Raw genomic sequence first — 21604 nt, 5'->3', positions numbered from 1 at the left:
CAATCGCCACAAACATATGGTATACCAAAAGAAAGATTAGGCATACCTCGTACTGCATCGTACTTACTCAAATTTTTCAAGGTTTTGAAATTTGCATGACCGAGTTTTTGATGCCAAAGATCGAGTTCACTAACTTGTGCATGTTTGCATGAAAGCTCTTCTCTTATTTGGTAGCAATTGTCCGAAGACCTTGTACCTGTCATAATGCACATGTTAGTTTCATCAAAAACTTCACAAGTATGCTTATCAAACTTCACATGCAAATTATCATCACACAATTGGCTTATGCTTATCAAATTCGAATTTAATCCTTCAACATGAAGCACATTGTGGAGCTTTGGTAGTTCTTCAACATTCAGTGTACCCTTTCCAACAATTTTTCCTTTAGCTCCCCCTCCATAGGTCACTCTACCACAATTTTGTTCAACATAATCGATGAGATGTTCTCTTGAACCTGTCATGTGGCGTGAGCTTCCACTATCAAAATACCAATGACCTGAAGTGTTAGTTTTCAATGAAGTATAGACAACATTACAGTGAGTTTTTACCTTTGGGACCCAAATTTGTCTTACTGTAGGTCGATGGTGGGAGGTGTTGCGGGAAATGTTAGACAACATTCGGGGCAACATCCGACTCGACTTTCGATTCATGCAGTCATCCCTGAGTTTAAAACAGCAGGGCCTGATATGTCCAGGCTTAAAACAGTAATGACATACATACCTGCGTTTTCTCTTCGTAGGGATAGGTGCAGCAGGTTGTCTTTTCGGTGGAGAGCTTTTGATTGGTGACTGGGATTGTGGTTGTGGAGATGTATCAGCCTTTCCTTTCACAAAAACAGTCGACTTGGAAGATTCACCAATTTCAAACACACTGTTTTTGAAGCCTAAGCTTTTCTTGTCATCTCTTCCCATCAAAAGTATGGACTCAAGCTTGGATATGCTCATATTGAACTTTGATAAAGTTTCAGTTGCTTTTTGAAGCTCTTCTTTGGTCTTACCCAGTTCTAAGTCCTTTTTGCTCAAGATTACTTCAAGTTTGGCAACCACAGCTTTTAGATCAGTGTTCTCCTTCATGAGACTTGAGTTCAACTTGTTTCTTTTTGTCCAATCTTCAAACAACCCCTCATAAAGCTTTTGTACACTCTCAAGAGTGATTTCTTCATCATCAGCTTCCAAATCATCATCCGCACTTGAGTTTCCCGAGGCTGTGGATTTTAAACAAATTGATTTTTCGCAGATGTTGCGGCCAGTTGTGGCAACACCTAGGGCAACACCTAAAGGATTCACCTGCAGCCAGCGTCTTCCTGTCAATAATGCAGTCAAGGAGGTGTCCATTTAAATATTTCTGTCAAACAAAACAAAAAAACCAGAATCAGCACTTAGTATATCAAGAGTAGACTCTGATACCACTTGTAAGGATTATTTTGTCCGACAGATATCAATAAATAATGGAAATATCAGAATAAGAGTAAAAGTAGTAAATTTGTGTTTTGTCAGAATTAAATGTTGTACCAGATGTTACAACATCTCGGACAACATCTTCATGCAGCGGAAACTTTTTATAACACAAATTGACTTGAAATAAATCGATGAACAAAATTAAATATGCACAAGTATTTATACTTGTGCGGTGCCTTATGACAAAAATTAATCACTAGAAAACCAAATCGTTTACACAAAAACCTATCACTAGTGATTATGACAAAAATCAATTTTCTCAACAATTCGAGAAAATAAAGCTTTCTAAAAACAACCAACAATATTAAAACGTGAATAAGAAAGCAAAAGAAACGCCAGCGAAAACTAGAGTCACAGAAACACTCTTCAGCCAACGTCGTCACGGATGTTGTCTGCAGATGTTCCCAACACTCAAGGCAACACTTGCTATCAGCAGTCTTCAAGGCAGCAGCAACGTTGATAGTGTTTTTCTATGAGATTCAGAACATGCAAAGTGCGTGTATTATGTTGAGTAGAAGACGGCCAACCCTACAAAGTCCTTGGTCTTCCTTTTTATAGATGAGAGTCTTATCACATAAGGAAACCTATTAAACAAGGAAAATAAGAGTTTAATTAGAAATAAACTCTTTTAAATATTGATACCAAATCACAATAATATCTCATTATCAAGAATAAAATCCTAGCATATTTATCTCATTAATTAGAAAGGAAAGATCTCATTAAATATCATATTATCTAGAAAGTCAAAACATATTTAATTATTCNTATATATAAAAGATTTAAGAAATTTTGACCAAACTCATTCTTGCTATCTTCCCACGGTTATATTCGTAAACGTATTTTGGATTTTACGTAAAAGTCATTTGAATTCGAAATCGAAAAGTCAAACAAATTATACTATATAATAAAATAATCCACTGGATAAAGAGAAATATCCATTAAGCAAACGTCATCTTGACTTTTACTTGAAAGAGATATTCAATTACTTTTAAGATAATAAACTATTGTACCATCATTTTAATATAATTTTAAAATTAGTGGAAGATCGACTCGGTCCATTATTGATAAAGAAATACAAAAATTATCACCAAAAACAAAAGAAGATAGTTGAACTTAAACAGAATGTCCTCAAATATTTAGTTCTAAATTCAGAAGATCATATAAACATTATATATGAAAGTATAGTAAGAGTAATACTGCTTGTGTAATATAGAATAAGCGATGTAACTAGTAAATATCGACAAAGAAATGATGGCAACACATGCAATACATTTAATACATTGGTTGGATGAGCTAAATTATGCGGTAGCTTTGTGTATCAAATTTGACAACGGATGTATTCAGATGAGAAGAAGCGTTTTCACACTGAAGAGAAGCTCTAGAGTTCCCTCTCCTCATTCAGATTTCATATCTTCATCTATCATCTTATAACATTTGAGCGTTTAGTTCTATAATATTTGTGAGATGTTTGTTCTCTTGTATTAAAACAGTGTGTGTACTTTTTGGAAACACAATGAGTGATTGTACACCATAAAATATATAGTGGAATTCTTTTCATCTTACTCGTGGTTTTTATTCTAATAATTTTTAGAGGTTTTCCACGTAATCTCGATGTCCAATTTTATTCTTTATTTTTTATTTATATATCAAGTTATCGCACGTGAGACCAATAATAAAATATTATGACGTACTACTACAAATACAAACTTCTGAAGATCCAATATTTTCACTCATATTTTCCTCTTTTTTAGTTCTAAATTTATGTACTTTACTTTGCTTCTTCTAATTTTATGTTTATTAAGTTCTGCTAGTTCGATGGCTAGTCGAAATAATTCAATTTTAACTCGGTTCGATTTTACGAAATATTCGGTCTTCTCGGAGAGGAAAAAAATCGATTTATTTGCATCTCAAAATTAGACGTGTTGAAAATTAATATTTATTTGTGTTGAAAATTATAATGTTGAATGTTGAAAATTAGGTGTTGAATATTGAAAATTAGTGTGTGAGATGTATGTAATGATGAAGTTATTTTTGGATTGTTTTCCAAAGAAATCCTATAAATAGGTCTCCATTTGTAAAGATTTGATACAATTGAGTTGAGAGAAAAATATTATAAAGTGTGTAGTGTGATAATTTTGAGAGTTTGAGATTTTTACTTTTTATCGTAAATTTTTACTTTTTCATAACACGTTATCAGCACGAACCTCTAAAAGTCCTCCATATTTTTCCAAGCTCCAAAACAGAAGAAAAAGGTAACAAAAGTAACACTATTTATTTTATTATTTATTTATTTATTTTTTATATATTTAATATATAATATAATGTTATTATAAATAATAAAAATAAATTTTTCAAAAAACTTGTTATAAATCCTGCGATGATGTTAAGACGACATCTCACACTCCCGGTAAGGGATACGACAAGTATAAAAGCCTATAAGATTTTTAAACAAAATATCTTATGACACCTCATTATAATAATGTGATATGATATACATAATTATTTAAACATGACTAATATTATATACACCATATTATTACCATAAAATTATACAAATACATATATTTATTTTTTTGTACACCAACGGTCATAAACGGTAACAAAACGGCTAGTTTTTGCCCTATAAATATGATATCACAAACACATTCAATCACTCCAACTTTCTCTTCTTCTCTAAAAATTATTCATCATCAAATTTTCGAAGAAAAAAGAAGATGGCTTTCTCAAGATAATTTTTAATTATTTTGGTTATCATACTCACGAGTCTTGTATTTATCGGAGAATATCCTCCTCGTGTGTTTACTTTATTTTTGCGAATTCTTGTACTTGTTGTTTATCAATTACTTGGTATTGCAATATTCATTAACTAATAAAATGTATCGTAATTTTTTAGTACCACCATGTCAAACTTGGCAAAGCTCGAATTCATTGCTCTTGATATTACGGGTAAAAATTATATGCCATGGACTCTCGATGTAGAAATGCATCTTGAGTCATTAGGTCTAAATGAGACCATAAAAGAAAATGGCATATGCACATCACAAGAAAAGGCAAGAGCCATGATATTTTTGCTTCGACATCTCGACGAGGGATTAAAATATGAATATCTGATTGAAAAAGATCACATGACTTTGTGGAAGGGATTAAAAGAAAGATTCGAACATATAAGGGAAGTTATACTTCTTACCGCCCGGGATGAATGGAATACGTTGAGATTCCAAGATTTTAAGAAAGTCAGTGATTACAACTCGGCGATGTATCGAATAATCTCGCAATTGAAATTTTGTGGGCACGAGATTGCTGAATTGGAAATGCTTGAAAAAACATTTTTCACTTTTCACGCATCGAATATAACTCTACAACAAAATATAGAGTGCGTGGATTTTCGAGATATTCTGAACTAATCGTCTGTCTTCTCGTGGCGGAAAAGAATAATGAGCTGTTAATGAGAAATCATCAGGCACGACCTACTGGTTCAACGGCATTTCCTGAAGTAAATGTCGTAAGCAAAAATAAATTTAAACCTAGAAACCAAAATCAAAGTTATAGACAAGATTTTGGTCGAGGACAAAATCGAGGTCGTGGTCGTGGACGTGGACGTGGAAGTGGTCGTGGTCGTGGACGCGGCCGTGGTTTTGAAAATAATTGAGATAGTTATTTCTATAACTCATCTCAAAAGAGCGTCCCAAACCATCCACCGAAAAGGCATCATGAGAATATGAGTGTTAATGAGAATCACTCAAAAAGATTTTAAAGTTCTTGTTTTAGATGCGGTACTCCAGGACATTGGTTCCATATTCGTCGAGCTCCTGAGCACCTTTGCAAACTTTATAAAGAATCAATAAAAGGGAAAGAAAAAGAGACCAACTTCGCTGAACACAGTGAACCTTTGAGTTATTCAACTCATTTTGATGCTGGAGATTTTCTGATTGATTTCTCAGACAATGATCAATTTGCTGGTAGAATAAATATGTAAAATATTTTATTTTTCCATGTACTCGTATGATAATATTTTATAGTGTGTTATATTTTTAAATATGTATTGTATTGTATTTTATTTTTGTAAATGTATTGTCAGTAATTTTATTTCATTGCATATTTTTTTTGAAGTTCAAATATGGAAAATGCTATGAACCAAGCTGAAGTTTGCATACCTGATAGTGGTACAACGCACACTATCCTCCGAGAAAAAAGATATTTCTTGGAACTAAAACCAACAAAAACAATGGTGAATACAATATCAAGTCCTGTAGACTTCATTAAAGGATGTGATAAAGCACAATTTTTGTTACCTAATGGTACAAAAATTAACAAAAATTGTGATCAATGATGTTTTGTATTCACCACAATCGAAAAGAAATTTGTTGAGTTTTAATGATATATATTCTCATGGGTATGATACTCAAACAATGAATGAAGGGAATGAGAAATATATGTGTCTTACCACATATAAATCAGGAAAGAAATATGTGATTGAAAAACTACCAATGCTCCCTATTGGATTGCATTATACACATATAAGTCTCATTGAATCAAACATGGTAGTTGATAATTTTTCAATATTAACTAAAAGGCATGATCGATTAGGACATCCTGGTTCAACAATGATGCGAAGAATCATAAAAAATACACATGGTCATCTGTTGAAAGACCAGAAGATCTTTCAGAATAATAAGTTTCAATGTAAAGCATGTTCTCTTGGAAAACTTATTATAAGACCATCACCAGCCAAAATCCAAATTGAATCACCAATGTTTCTTGAACGTATTCAGTGTGATATTTGTGGACCAATCCATCCACCATGTGGACCATTCAGATACTTATGGTATTGATTGATTTCTCCAGCAGATGGTCACATGTATGTTTATTGTCAACTCGAAATGTTGCATTTGCAAGATTATTTGCTCAAATAATAAAATTGAGGGATTAATTTCTCGATTATACAATCAAGAAAATTAGACTTGATAATGCTGGTGAATTTACTTCCCAGAATTTCAATGATTATTGTATGTCTATGGGAATAATTTTTGAGCATCATGTTGCTCATGTATATACACAGAATGGATTGGCTGAATCATAGATTAAACGTCTGCAACTGATTGCTAGACCAATGATTATGAAAACAAAGTTACCTATTTTTATATGGGGACATGCAATTTTACATCCTGCTGCATTAATTCGCATCAGACCAAGTGCATATCATAAATACTCCCCATTGCAGATTGCATTTGGTAAATAACCAGACATTTCTCATCTGAGAATTTTTGGATGTATGGTGTATGTGCCTATTGCACCACCGCAACGAAAGAAAATGAGACCTCAAAGAAAGATTTGAATTTATATCGGTTATGATAGTCCATCAATCATTCGATATCTTGAACCTAAGACAGGCGACGTGTTCACAGCACGTTTTGCTGATTGTCATTTTAATGAGAAAATCTTCCCAATGTTAGATAGAGAATAGAAANGGTTCCAAGGATAAAAATCCTCGAAAAAGAAAATTCATAGAGAAACACAATGATCACAAAATAGAGAATGATGTTCCTGAAGAAACACATGATGATCACAAAATAGATAATGTTGTTCCTGAAGAAACACATGATGATGAAAATGTTCTGTCAGAACCACAAACTGACGAGAATCATGAAATCTCTATCAATTATATTAATACTGGAAAAATATGGAACCGAAAAGATATAGAAGAAATTGATGATATATTTTCTTATAATGTGGCAATCGACATCATAAATGATAATGAAGATCATGAACCAAAATCTTTTGGTGAATGTAAAAATCGGCAGGATTGGATAAAATGGAAAGATGTCATCCAGGTTGAATTGGATTCGCTAAATAAATGTAATGTTTTTGGACCTATAGTCCTTACACCTTAAGGTGTAAAACCTGTTGGATACAAATGGGTTTTTATTCGAAAGCGAAATGAGAAAAATGAAATAGTAAGATATAAAGCTCGACTTGTTGCACAAGGTTTTTCTCAAAGGCCTGAAATTGATTATGAAAAAATGTATTCTCCCGTGATGGATGCAATTACGTTTCGGTATTTGATTAGTCTGGCGGTATCTGAAAATTTAGAAATGCGTCTTATGGATGTTGTTACAGCTTACTTATATAGATCACTTGAGAGTAATATATATATGAAAATCCCTGAAGAACAAAGTTCAAAACACAGAAAATGTTATTATCTGAAATTACAAAGATCATTATATGGGTTAAAGCAATTCGGCCGACTGTGGTATAATCGGCTAAGTGATCACTTGATGAAAAATGAATATATAAATAATTCAATATGCCCTTGTGTTTTCGTTAAGAAAACAAAATCCGGATGCGTAATTATTGCTGTATATGTTGATGATTTAAACATCATTGGAACAAATAATGAAATTCATGAAGTTGTGTCATACTTGAAGGAAGAATTTGAAATGAATGATCTTGGAAAAATCAAGTATTGTCTGGGTTTACAAATTGAACAAAAAAATGTGGAATATTTGTTCATCAGAAAAATTATACAGAAAAGATACTTAAACGTTTTAATATGAATAAATCAAATCCTTTAAGTACTCCAATTGTTGTTAGATCATTAAACATAGAAAAGGATCCATTCCGTCCATGTGAAGATGATGAAGATATTCTTGGTCCAGAACTACCATATTTAAGTGTTATCGGTGCCCTTATGTATCTTACAAATTGTACAAGACCTGATATATCTTTTGCCGTAAATTTATTGACAAGATTTAGCACATATCCAACAAAGAGACACTGGAACGGAATTAAACATATATTCCGTTATCTATGAGGAACGACAGACTTGGGACTTTTGTATTCAAAAGATGCTAATCCAAGAATAATTGGTTATGCCGATGCTGGATACTTATCTGATCCACACAAGGCACGTTCCCAAACTGGATATGTATTTACTCGTGGAGGCACTGCAATTTCTTGACGTTCATAGAAACAAACGCTCGTAACAACTTCATCAAATCATGCCGAGATTATTGCACTACATGAAGCAAGCCGTGAATGTGTGTGGTTAAAATCAATGACCCAACATATCCAAATCTCATGCGGATTATCATTCGACGAGAAGCCTGTAATACTATATGAAGATAATGCTGCATGTGTTGCTCAAAAGAAAGAAGGATACATAAAAAGCGACAGAACTAAACATATTCCTCCTAAGTTTTTCGCATTCACCAAGGAGCTTGAGAAGAATAAATATATTGATGTTCGTCACATTCAATCAAGTAAAAACTCATCAGATCTCTTCACAAAGGCACTTCCTACGACAATATTTAGAAAGCACATATATAATATTGGGATGCGCAATCTACGAAATCTGTGAAGAATTGTTCGTGTCAACATGACGGGGAGTTTACGTGACTGAACTCTTTTTCCCTTACTATGGTTTTTATCCCAATGGATTTTTCCTAGTAAGGTTTTTAACGAGGCAGTATAAAAACACATAATGAATTTAATCATTATGATCATCATCACAATGGGGAGTGTTGAAAATTAATATTTATTTGTGTTGAAAATTATAATGTTGAATGTTGAAAATTAGGTAAAATTTGATGTTGAATATTGAAAATTAATGTGTGATGATGTATGTAATGATGAAATTATTTTTGGATTGTTTTCCAAAGAAATCCTATAAATAGGTCTCCATTTGTAAAGATTTGATACAATTGAGTTGAGAGAAAAATATTATAAAATGTGTAGTATGATAATTTTGAAAGTTTGAGATTTTTATTTTTTATCGTAAATTTTTACTTTTTGATAAGAAGAAGCACACTCTGTTTTTATTTGACTTTCTTACATGATCATAAGCTGTTGGGTAAAACAAAATATGAAGTAAAAGCCACCCTTCACTGTCGGAATTTTTCCTCGAGCAGAGAAGCTAATCCGGTGACGACCAACCTCTTCCGCCTCTCAAAACTTTTCGGCCTCAGCGCCGGAAGCTGCCACGCCACCGGCCGTGCCACACTCTTCACCGGTGACATGAGTTCACTGGCACCAGACTCCTCATCCAACGTTGTATTCTCTCCAGATAACAAATCTGATCCCTCGAACTCACTATCCAAAGCATCCGAAACCTCCGGATGATGGTGTTCTTGTCCCCGGACGGCATCGTTTCTACCCACCTCCAGCCGCGTGTAAGGCCCGAACCATTTAGATTTCATATACTCGGTGTCCCGCCACGGCGCGATGTGCATGCCTTTCTTCTTCAAGCTCTGGCGCGCCGCCTCCGACGTCAACGACACGATCTTCAGGAGCCGATCGGATTTCCCCACGAAAATGTACGGTAAGGATCCCAGGATCGCCTCGTAAACGCCAGTGGACCGTGCGATCTCAAATTCCGACCGGAAATCGACGTCGACTAGCAACCTCTCGCCGTCGATGATCACATCGATGTACTCATATTCACCTGAGAAGAAACTAAATTATTTATCATAAAGCTAAGAAATAAAACAGATTATTGAAATCACTGAGAGATTTACCAGCTGGAATGGAGGAAGATTTTTCCCATTTCGATTTACAAGCAGAGGCGTCGTAATGGAGAGCAATTAAGCCATCGGAGACGATTTTCCTCAAATCGTCTTTCCTTTTGCAGCTTTTGTTCTTCTCGACGATTTTCGAAGTTTCGGCCAATAAATTTCTCTCCGCCACAGTCGCACAAGGTACAAAATTCTGAAGAAAAAAAATGCATGAAACAGAGTATATGTTGATGATAATTCGAGAAAAATCTGGGAACACTATTAGAATAACGTACGTGAAAAATTCGTTAAAAAAACTAGCTACCTTAATAGCATCGGAAGGATCCACAGAAGAAGAATTAACGATTGAATGATCGGAAAAGAAATCGAATTCGTCTTCGGAGCTGTGGTTGCTGCTGCCGTTAAAGCAATTGCAACGGCCATATTTCACCGCAGCTGCGGCGGGCGGCAAGTGTTTCTCGCTGTTCTCTTCCATGAAATTCTGAACCATTTTATCCAAACAGGCCGAGCTCGGCTCAAAATCAGCAGCAATGGCAGTACCAGTAGCCGGCTTATCAGCCGATGAAATTCTCATAACACCATTGAATTGCTTGTCAATAAGCCGTTTCAGTCGAGATTTAGACATCGGCGCTTTCCCGGCGTCATTTCGGAGCGACCATTCTCTGCAATCGATCGGCTGAATTCTCATCGGCAAAGGCATTTGCTATTCTCTGTGTTTTGTCAGTTGAATTCAATCCTCACAGCTCCTAAAACATAAACAGCACCCGAATCTGAACCAAAAAATTCGCCTGCAAACTTGATATTTCGCAATCTACCATTACTTGGACCTCAAATCATTAGAACATCATCTGATCACCATCATTTACGCAATAATATCTACAAAAACACCAGAAGAACGAGGAAAAAATCCCTCTCGTTTTGCTAGGATTGATTCATTGCTGAACATTACCATTCAGATGGAAGAAAATCAGAAGCTTTCGTCTGAAAAGTCATTCTCCGGCGAGTTGAAAGCCGCCGGCGAAGTCTTTGCTATGAAGTGGACGCGTGATTAAGTGTTTTTGCTGTATTTTTTTGAGCTCCATGAGTGGGCATTTGTATGCATATAGAAGCTGAAGGTTGCTGACTACGGATAATTGCCACGTGTCATTGTCTCAACTTTCATGTTAGAAAATGTGCAAGATATATTAATATTCTCATAATATTTTTTAATAATTTATTTCATATAAAATTTTCTATTGAGTATTTATTTAAGAGTTCATTAATTTACGTACTTTTGGGGATCGATATAGAGGTTAAAAGAGGGTGAATAAACTATTTCCTCTGATAGATGTTTTTGCAAAGGGTACTAGAATCCTGTTAGAGATTATAGCTTATTTTGTTCGACTGTAGATCCACAAGATCACAATAATAAGTGCGGAAACGATCCGATGGAGTACGGTGAAATACAATAAAACAGTAGACAGTAGTTGTTTATGGAAGTTCGAAGATAAAATTTTCTACGTCTCCCCTTCTTTTGTTTCTAGAAGGTATCACTAAAAGACTTTGGTTATTACAGTACAACACTTGTACACACCCACTTCAGTAGAACTTACCCTTTGCCTACTGAAACTCTTAGTTTCTTAACACAATGTAAATGAATACAACAAAGTTCTGGAAAAGACTCTTTTCCAGTTTACAAACTCTTCTCAATAAGATATAGTAAAGTGTTTAGCTTGAAGAGATTACAAAACAGTCATCAAACTATGATCTCAGAAGATCAGATATTGATAATAAGACGTACGTGTCCTGCTTTTCTGTATGTTGAACTAGAAGCTAAGTAGTAGTTGATGATAGCTCAAACTCACGTTGGAATAATCGTTGTGTACATAAAGATGATAGCGTTTTTCTATATAGGGTTGAACCTCATATATATAGAAAACTTAAGTCCAACGTCTATAATCAAAAACGACTTCTGTGACTCTTGAGTAAGATCATCTTTAATACCTAAAATGGGTCCTGGAGAAATCTTCAAAACAATCAGTCTTGTTTCATACTAAAATTAGTAAGGAGCATTAAATGTCTTTGTACAGCATTAATTGTGCAATTAATACTAGTACTAGGTAAAGTAACGGTAACATTTAAGACTGTAACAATTCAAACAAAAGACGTTAAGTTACTTCTGTTTAAGCTAAGTTCTGCTTTTAAAAGTTACGTTCTGCTTCTGGTTTTTAAGCTGATAAGTACTCGAAGAGTACTGCTTTGTTAACGCGATACGAGAGCTTCTGCTTTTATACTGTCTTCTTATTAAAGATATCATGACCTACTGGTTTTAAATCTCATCACCACAATTAAATTAAGTCTAACACGTACTTTATATTTTAAATTCTATAGTCATCTAATTATATAAAAATAAATTATAAAATTTAATGAACTATGTTTATAGCTAGTCCCCATAAATATAAAAATGATTTTATAGTTAAAAATAATATGAAGGAGTTTAGACAACCATTCTATAAAAATCTTTAATTTCCCGTTGACCCACTGTTCTTATTAAAAAAAAACCTCTGAAATTTTCTTTAAAAATATTGAAACGACCCTCGCTTTTTAAATTTAAAATCCTACTAATTTTTTTTATAACACTTAAAATCGAAAATAAATAAATTAAATGACTTAACATTTCCATTAATAAAAATAATTTAACAATTCAAATCTCAAGTGCGTAAAATCCATAAAATCGTCAATTACCAAAATTCAACTTATACCTTTAACATTATTGAAATTAACTTCAAAATAAAGCATAAAATTTCTAATAAAATCATTAATACAAATTTATAAATCTTTTAACTATCAAGTTAATACGGAAATAAATGTATCTCGGAAGTTACTACCCAACTCGATTCACTCAGCGTCAGCGCCTCCCTCAAAATCATCATCACCTACAGCATTCAAACCTAGTGAGCCTAATGACTCAGCAGTACTAAACATAAGTAACAAATAATACATATACAAGCTTTCTCTCTCACTATATTCTCATAAAATTTGTAAGTTGACCGTTCCTTCTTAAAACGGATCCCCCACATGTCCTTCCTTGTCATAGTCAATTCACATCCCTCAAAATATTTTTCTTTTTAATCATAAAATATCATAACTTTCTCAAAAATAACATTTGAACGGTGAAAATTGCACAGCTTTACCATAAATAATAAAATATCATATTTTTATCAAAATCATCATAATATATCATTTATTATGTGTTATGACCCTTCGGGACGCTGCCAAGTCTTTTTGTACTAGCCAGGTGTAAAACGATCGTTTTGTCCTTGGACTCTAAAATTCTCGATTTTGGTTTTTTCTTATTTTTATTGACAAGGCCCTATCCTAAATAATTATTTAAGCTTAAATCTAATTTTAGAAATTTTATTTAGCTTAAATTTGGGGTTTTCGATTTAATTTCCTATTTAATTATTTGTGAAGCGTTTTAATCCCGATTTAATCCTAACTTGAATATTTCGATCCCAAAATTTAAACACGAACTTTATATTATCTAAACTACCCTTGTTAGACATGAGCCAACCCCTGGACCCATGATTCAGCCTGTAGCCATAAATCTTTATTTTCGAACCATGGCTTGAACCCGCCGAGCCATCTCTCAATTTTATCGAACCACGCTCGAGCCAAACCTTGACCAGCCCACCTAGAGACCCTATTGACCAGTCCTGACCCAATGAACCATCCCATACACGTCGCACGAGCCCTGCACACATGATCCGAGCCTCGCAGGTGCTTCCTACATTCAGTATGACTCCTATTCGATCTATTAAACAATTAGTTACTTAACCATCGATCACCTCTGACCCTCACCGACCCTGGACCAGTCCCAGAACCAAACGAACCAGCCCCGAGCCCCCTGATTCACGCTGCAGCGCCCTGCATCAGGACAAGCCGCGTGAGTACATCCTTAAGCGTATGAGAGTCCTTCTCGCGTGGGACTCTTTGCACGAGCCACCACAGAGCCCAAGCCTTCCTGAGCCACCTTCCTAGACCCCTTTCGCACCAACCTATCCCTTGCCATGCACCCTCCTGAACCCATCGACGCACGCGTGCCTTAGGAAGTGTCCTAGTTCGATAGGACTCTTCCTTTGGCTGCTGTCCAAGGGTCCTAGCCCCGCTAGGACTCTTCCTCAGTCCACACCACGGCCTGCACGAGCCTTGGTATAATGGCCTGAAAATTCGTGTTTGGAAATTTGCGGAAAATTTAAAATTTTCTTTTTAAAATAATTAAAATGCCTCATTCATCAAGCAAACTGATAAATCAGTTAACTGTTCAAAATAGCAGTGGAAGAAATTATTGTTCGCAAAATAACAAGTTAAAGTAATCCACCAGCTGATAAAAATGTTTGAGCATAAAAATAGTGAATGCTGAAAATGAGGTCCTCGGATTCCACTACTGCCGACCCTCGATGGCTCACTGGTCCCCGTCCTCGGTCCCGACATCATCAGTATCTACAACAATCAAATCTAGTGAGTCTAAAGACTCAGCATGCATATATCGTAAATAACAAGTAAATAATATAGTAAAATTGCATGCAAGTGAAAATATCATGTCGTGAGGCATAACGTAAACTATCGTGCCATGATTAATTATAGTACGTGAATAACTGAACTGAAAATCATAGTGAAAATGTTTGCTCCTTGGAGCCCTGTAATGAAATAGCATGTAATAATTTTCTGGTGAGATTATGGTCTACGCAAGTGGCCCCTGCACTGAACTGAACTGAACTGACTAGTAACTGACGACCGGGTGAAGTAATGTTTGTCTGATCAGACTAATGCCACAGTATACTGGGTGGAACTGAACTGACCGATAACTGACGACCGGGTGATGCAATAATCCCATGATAGTGAAATGGCCACAAGCAATATCGCATAAATCTCAAAAATGAACATTTTATATTTTCATGCACGTAATATAATTAAATGGCGTAATTAAATATCCTGTAATAATTTTACCACATGGGTTGGATCGTTCCCAGGCTCGCTGCAACCTACATATAACATGAAAAATATGCAAATGATTTTTCCTGACCAAACTTTATAATTGAATCCAAAAACGAGACAATTACGCCCAACGACTTCGTATTTAATCATGACTCTGTGCCAACCCGAACCAACACCAAACCATCATTTAGTCACGATTAAAATACACTTAAAATGATGAAATCATGCTCCTAACATGGTAAGGGCCGAAATTTTGGTGAATGGAGGTCATAACATGAAACGCTCTTTCGAGAGTCAATTTGGCACATCGCACCGAAATTTCTCGTACGACCTCTAAAATGATCCGAATCACAAACGGACAAAAACATGACTTTTCTAACTCAATGAGGCACTGTCCATTCCAAGGCCATAGGCTAAAAGCCAACCAAGAACTCGAACGAGCCACTGAACCGAAGCAGCAAGTTGCAGTCAAGAAATTCCAGCAGCCGTGCCTTCGCTTCCTTGTGTCGTTTTCGAGACTACCGGCCATTGGGGCTTGAACCACCGACCAGAGGCTCTTACCAACATCCTAGGGTATGGTTTGAACCATGGCTAAGGGCTAAAGAGCCAACCAAGATCCGCACCATCACCCAAAACCAAGAGGACACATGCAGAAATTAAAAGGGTCGAAGGGGCTGTTCTCGTTGTTTGATTTAAAAACCGATTCCACCATGGACCAAGCCTCAAAAGGGCGACTTGGTCACGTCTTAGACATGATAGAGAAGTGTTCTAACCATGGCTATAGGCCCCTAGGGCATCCAAGATCAGAAACTTCCTCTATGGACAACAACTAAAAAAAATCGAGCACAAGATGACACTTAATGGGGTGTTGCTGTCATTTATGGATTTCGTCTTGTATGGGACTCAAACCAATGGAAAAACGTTTTCCTAACATGTCCTAGTACATGCCTAGGAGCAGCCTTGGAAGCCTGTAATCGAACCATACCCTGAAACCATTGAAACAATGCAACCCGTGAAGCATGTAGTGTAGGAAAAAAAAACTGTGCAGAAATTTTTTTGTACAATAACTTGCTGTAAATTTCGGTTTTTGCTTGAATCAAATCATGAGTATGTTGTTTCAAAATACTAATATGTCTTGATTTAAGAGCAAATAAAATATATACATGCCTTGGTTCGTTTTAAAAAAAAACGAACGAAACGACGACGCGGCGCGGATGAGGCGGAGTGATCTTCTAGATCTTCCTTCTACTCAATTATTTTCTCTCTTACTCAAGCTATGAGGCTCACGAAAATGCTCTGAAATGCTCTCGAATTTTTGGTGCAAGGGAGAGGAAATGATGGTTAGGAGAGTGAGGGAGTTGCAATATAAAAGGGGTGGCAAGACCAACTCTTCCTCTCTTTTGAATTTGAAATGGTTGGATATCAAAAATGATTGTTGGAGAGGGAAATGGAGTGACCGATTCTACATGTCCAGTAAGGCTAGGATAATGATCTAATATTAATTAATGGGGTTAATAAATGAAAGGATTATCATGCCAAGAAATTATAAAGAAAGAGTCAAAGGTGCTGAGTTGTCAAAGAATTATTTGATCACCAAAGGGGTGGCCGAAATTTGCAATAAAAATGAAGGGAAAATATTGTTTAGTTAGTGTATTTTAAATCTTTAGAGCCTTACCTATCCTTTAAATAATTTAGTGAATTAACACCTTAATTATGGAACCTAAATGAACTTATTTCCTACTTACCTCAAGTTACTTAAATAATTCCTTAAAACTTCTTTTAAGTTAAATTAACTTATTAGCTAGCTAAAATAAATTCTGGGAATGTTTTCTCACTATTAAAATTTATCTCAAAACTCCGACTCCAGTCCGGCCTCACTGAATTAACTGAAAAGATAAAAATTAAACTACTGCATAAAATAATTAAATTTAAAGGAAAGAATAAATACTCATGCAATAATAATAAAAATTATTTTACTTTAAATGCTAGAAATTATGCATGGCTTATACGTAGTAAAATTTACGGGTTCTACACTTGGTCACGCCCTGGTCGAGCCGCAACCCAAGCCCCCATCTAGCCGAGCCCTCAACCACGCGCAACCCCCATGGCATGCACGTGAATCCCTCGTTTCTTCCCACAACCACACACGGCCCCTCCTAGATCGTGTATGGCCCCCGTGTTGTCCCTTAAACGACGTTTTCTTAGTCTTTTAATATCCTAAATTGGCAGCATGTCCCTTAGAAATCGTAATGTTAAATAAAAGAAGCGTAAAATCATCAAACGTTTAAGATATTCGTTTTATCGTAAAGTAATCATATAAAAATATTTTTCATGCAAAAGAAATAAAAACAAGCATATTATGGTTTGAATGATGTGCCAAAAAGGTTTAGTAACGTGCCTTTGTGTTTAGAACGCTCCAATATGCGATCGTCGGCGTGGGGTGTGAAGGAGAATGAACGGGAGACGAAGACTCCTTGTTTTCTTCCCTATCAAATTTCGAATTTTAGTTTGTGCAAAGTGTGTGTAAATTTCAGCTGATATGAGTGTTTAGAGGCTAGGTTTTCATTTTTATAGATTTTATTTGAATGATAATGGGCTTGGGTTTTGGGCTTCGATGTTTATGAGCAATTGGATCTACTCAATTTAGTTAAATTGAGCTCAATAACACTTATTTAATTGAAAAATAAAAGTTTATAAAAATTAGTTTTCAAGAATAATATTTTGATCTTTTAAAAACTCCTCGTTTGTCCAAAACCGGCTTCCCGGGTAAAATCGAGCTCGTCTCGTAAAATAATTCGAACTCTACCATTTTTAGAAAAATTTAATCATTTCTAATCATATTAAGATCTAGAAGCCTTGAAAATATTCAGTGAAAAATTTTTATTCTTGTCTTGGTCGTCTCCGGTCTCCTTTCTCCATCTTATTATCGAATATTCAGATAAAATCTACAATTATCATGAAATCATGACATAAAATCATTTAATCATGAAATCATACTTTTAGTCATATAATATGCATCATGTAAACATTTAAAATCAATTAAATAAAACAATTAAATAATTTAACTAATTTGCATGCATATGGTTTATGTATTTTGGTTTTCGGGCGTTACAAATATACTTGGAGAAGCATCTTTTGTATTGAGAATACAGATCTATAGAGATAGATAAAAAGGTTGCTTGGTCTCACCCAGTCCACATACATTGATANACATTTATAAGTTTTGGTATATATTATATACTTATAAGATAATAATTTATAACATAATATAAATATGATTATTTAATATATTGGAACCATTTTATTAAGTGGATTCCAATATTGTTCGTTAATGTTTACTTTATTAAAATACCAAGAGTGGATCCTTTAATCTCAACTACTTAAATTAAAATTGGAACAATTAAAATTTACCCATTAAAGATTCAAACAATTAAAATTAAAAAGAAACAAAAACAAAAACAAAACAAAAAGACATTGTGGTGGACTTGTAATTACCTTAGCTTCCCTGTGGATACGATATCGGACTCACCGAATTATACTACTTGTGGACAACCTGCTCTTGGGAGTGCAACAATCAAAATGACAACAGGTACTCACATCGCAGATACTAGTCTCAAACTCGAGCGGCCTATATCCTTCTTAGCGGCGGTTGAATCGACTAGGAACTGTTTAGAATATACAGTATTGCAAATATGAGTTTCATGATACTCATCATATGAGCATCTCATATTCTTTCTACTATTTGTATATTCAAGGACTTTATCTATGCAACTAGCATGGGTACCCATATGCTTCAAACCCATCGATTCGCGATGTATCTCGAATAATGGTCCAGGTAAAGGCTTAGTTAGCGGATCAGCAGCATTATCTGCGGAGCCGACTTTGTCAATCGAGACATCTCCTCTTTCCACGATCTCTCGGAGGATGTGGTACTTTCTCAATACGTGTTTGGACTTCTGATGAGACCTCGGCTACTTTGCTTGAGCAATGGCTCCTGTGTTATCACATAACACCGGGACAGGAGCAACTCCATTAGGAATGACGCCCAACTCTTGGACGAAATTCTTTATCCAAACAGCCTCCTTTGCTGCAGCTGATGCAGCAATGTATTCGGTCTCAGTGGTGAAATCCGCAGTATTGTCTTGCTTGGAACTCTTCCAAGAGACAGCAGCACCATTGAGCGTGAATACGAACCCAGAGGTTGACTTCGATTCATCGATATCGCTTTGGAAGCTAGAGTCGGTATAGCCTTCCAATTTCAGTTCTCCACCCCCATAGACCAAGAACAACTTATTGGTCCTTCTCAAATACTTGAGGATGTCTTTCACAGCTTTCCAGTGTGGAAGACCAGGGTTCGATTGATATCTACTCACTACACTTAGTGCGAAAGCCACGTCAGGACGTGTAGATATCATCCCATACATGATGCTACCAATCGCAGATGCATAAGGAATGCTTGTCATCGCCGCTATCTCTGTATCAATCTTGGGAGACATAGACTTGGATAGGGACACGCCATGACACATTGGTAGATGTCCTCTCTTGGACTCATCCATCGAGAACCGCTTCACGATGGTATCAATGTATGTGGACTGGGTGAGACCAAGCAACCTTTTTATCTATCTCTATAGATCTGTATTCTCAATACAAAAGATGCTTCTCCAAGTATATTTGTAACGCCCGAAAACCAAAATACATAAACCATATGCATGCAAATTAGTTAAATTATTTAATTGTTTTATTTAATTGATTTTAAATGTTTACATGATGCATATTATATGACTAAAAGTATGATTTCATGATTAAATGATTTTATGTCATGATTTCATGATAATTGTAGATTTTATCTGAATATTCGATAATAAGATGGAGAAAGGAGACCGGAGACGACCAAGACAAGAATAAAAATTTTTCACTGAATATTTTCAAGGCTTCTAGATCTTAATATGATTAGAAATGATTAAATTTTTCTAAAAATGGTAGAGTTCGAATTATTTTACGAGACGAGCTCGATTTTACCCGGGAAGCCGGTTTTGGACAAACGAGGAGTTTTTAAAAGATCAAAATATTATTCTTGAAAACTAATTTTTATAAACTTTTATTTTTCAATTAAATAAGTGTTATTGAGCTCAATTTAACTAAATTGAGTAGATCCAATTGCTCATAAACATCGAAGCCCAAAACCCAAGCCCATTATCATTCAAATAAAATCTATAAAAATGAAAACCTAGCCTCTAAACACTCATATCAGCTGAAATTTACACACACTTTGCACAAACTAAAATTCGAAATTTGATAGGGAAGAAAACAAGGAGTCTTCGTCTCCCGTTCATTCTCCTTCACACCCCACGCCGACGATCGCATATTGGAGCGTTCTAAACACAAAGGCACGTTACTAAACCTTTTTGGCACATCATTCAAACCATAATATGCTTGTTTTTATTTCTTTTGCATGAAAAATATTTTTATATGATTACTTTACGATAAAACGAATATCTTAAACGTTTGATGATTTTACGCTTCTTTTATTTAACATTACGATTTCTAAGGGACATGCTGCCAATTTAGGATATTAAAAGACTAAGAAAACGTCGTTTAAGGGACAACACGGGGGCCATACACGATCTAGGAGGGGCCGTGTGTGGTTGTGGGAAGAAACGAGGGATTCACGTGCATGCCATGGGGGTTGCGCGTGGTTGAGGGCTCGGCTAGATGGGGGCTTGGGTTGCGGCTCGACCAGGGCGTGACCAAGTGTAGAACCCGTAAATTTTACTACGTATAAGCCATGCATAATTTCTAGCATTTAAAGTAAAATAATTTTTATTATTATTGCATGAGTATTTATTCTTTCCTTTAAATTTAATTATTTTATGCAGTAGTTTAATTTTTATCTTTTCAGTTAATTCAGTGAGGCCGGACTGGAGTCGGAGTTTTGAGATAAATTTTAATAGTGAGAAAACATTCCCAGAATTTATTTTAGCTAGCTAATAAGTTAATTTAACTTAAAAGAAGTTTTAAGGAATTATTTAAGTAACTTGAGGTAAGTAGGAAATAAGTTCATTTAGGTTCCATAATTAAGGTGTTAATTCACTAAATTATTTAAAGGATAGGTAAGGCTCTAAAGATTTAAAATACACTAACTAAACAATATTTTCCCTTCATTTTTATTGCAAATTTCGGCCACCCCTTTGGTGATCAAATAATTCTTTGACAACTCAGCACCTTTGACTCTTTCTTTATAATTTCTTGGCATGATAATCCTTTCATTTATTAACCCCATTAATTAATATTAGATCATTATCCTAGCCTTACTGGACATGTAGAATCGGTCACTCCATTTCCCTCTCCAACAATCATTTTTGATATCCAACCATTTCAAATTCAAAAGAGAGGAAGAGTTGGTCTTGCCACCCCTTTTATATTGCAACTCCCTCACTCTCCTAACCATCATTTCCTCTCCCTTGCACCAAAAATTCGAGAGCATTTCAGAGCATTTTCGTGAGCCTCATAGCTTGAGTAAGAGAGAAAATAATTGAGTAGAAGGAAGATCTAGAAGATCACTCCGCCTCATCCGCGCCGCGTCGTCGTTTCGTTCGTTTTTTTTTAAAACGAANAATAAATTTCTCTCTTTCTTTTTTTTTTCTTTTATGAGAGATAAAA

General features: G+C 35.2%; 1 protein-coding gene across 1 annotated transcript; it reads right to left on the bottom strand.

Moving 5' to 3' along the window:
• Positions 1-3337: 3337 nt before the first annotated feature.
• LOC140961694 (uncharacterized) lies at positions 3338-11023 on the bottom strand. Its single transcript, XM_073420356.1, has 4 exons — positions 10272-11023; positions 9971-10160; positions 9243-9897; positions 3338-3363 (listed from the first exon to the last, which is right to left on the bottom strand). Exons 1-3 carry the CDS (start codon positions 10665-10667, stop codon positions 9338-9340), a joined length of 1146 nt encoding a protein of 381 aa, XP_073276457.1. The 5' UTR covers positions 10668-11023; the 3' UTR covers positions 3338-3363; positions 9243-9337.
• Between the last annotated feature and the right edge of the window lie 10581 nt (positions 11024-21604).

Source organism: Primulina huaijiensis, chromosome 16 (genome assembly GCF_012295235.1).
Source record: "Primulina huaijiensis isolate GDHJ02 chromosome 16, ASM1229523v2, whole genome shotgun sequence".
Taxonomy (NCBI): Eukaryota; Viridiplantae; Streptophyta; class Magnoliopsida; order Lamiales; family Gesneriaceae; genus Primulina; species Primulina huaijiensis.
This window is presented reverse-complemented; position numbering and strand designations above follow the sequence as displayed.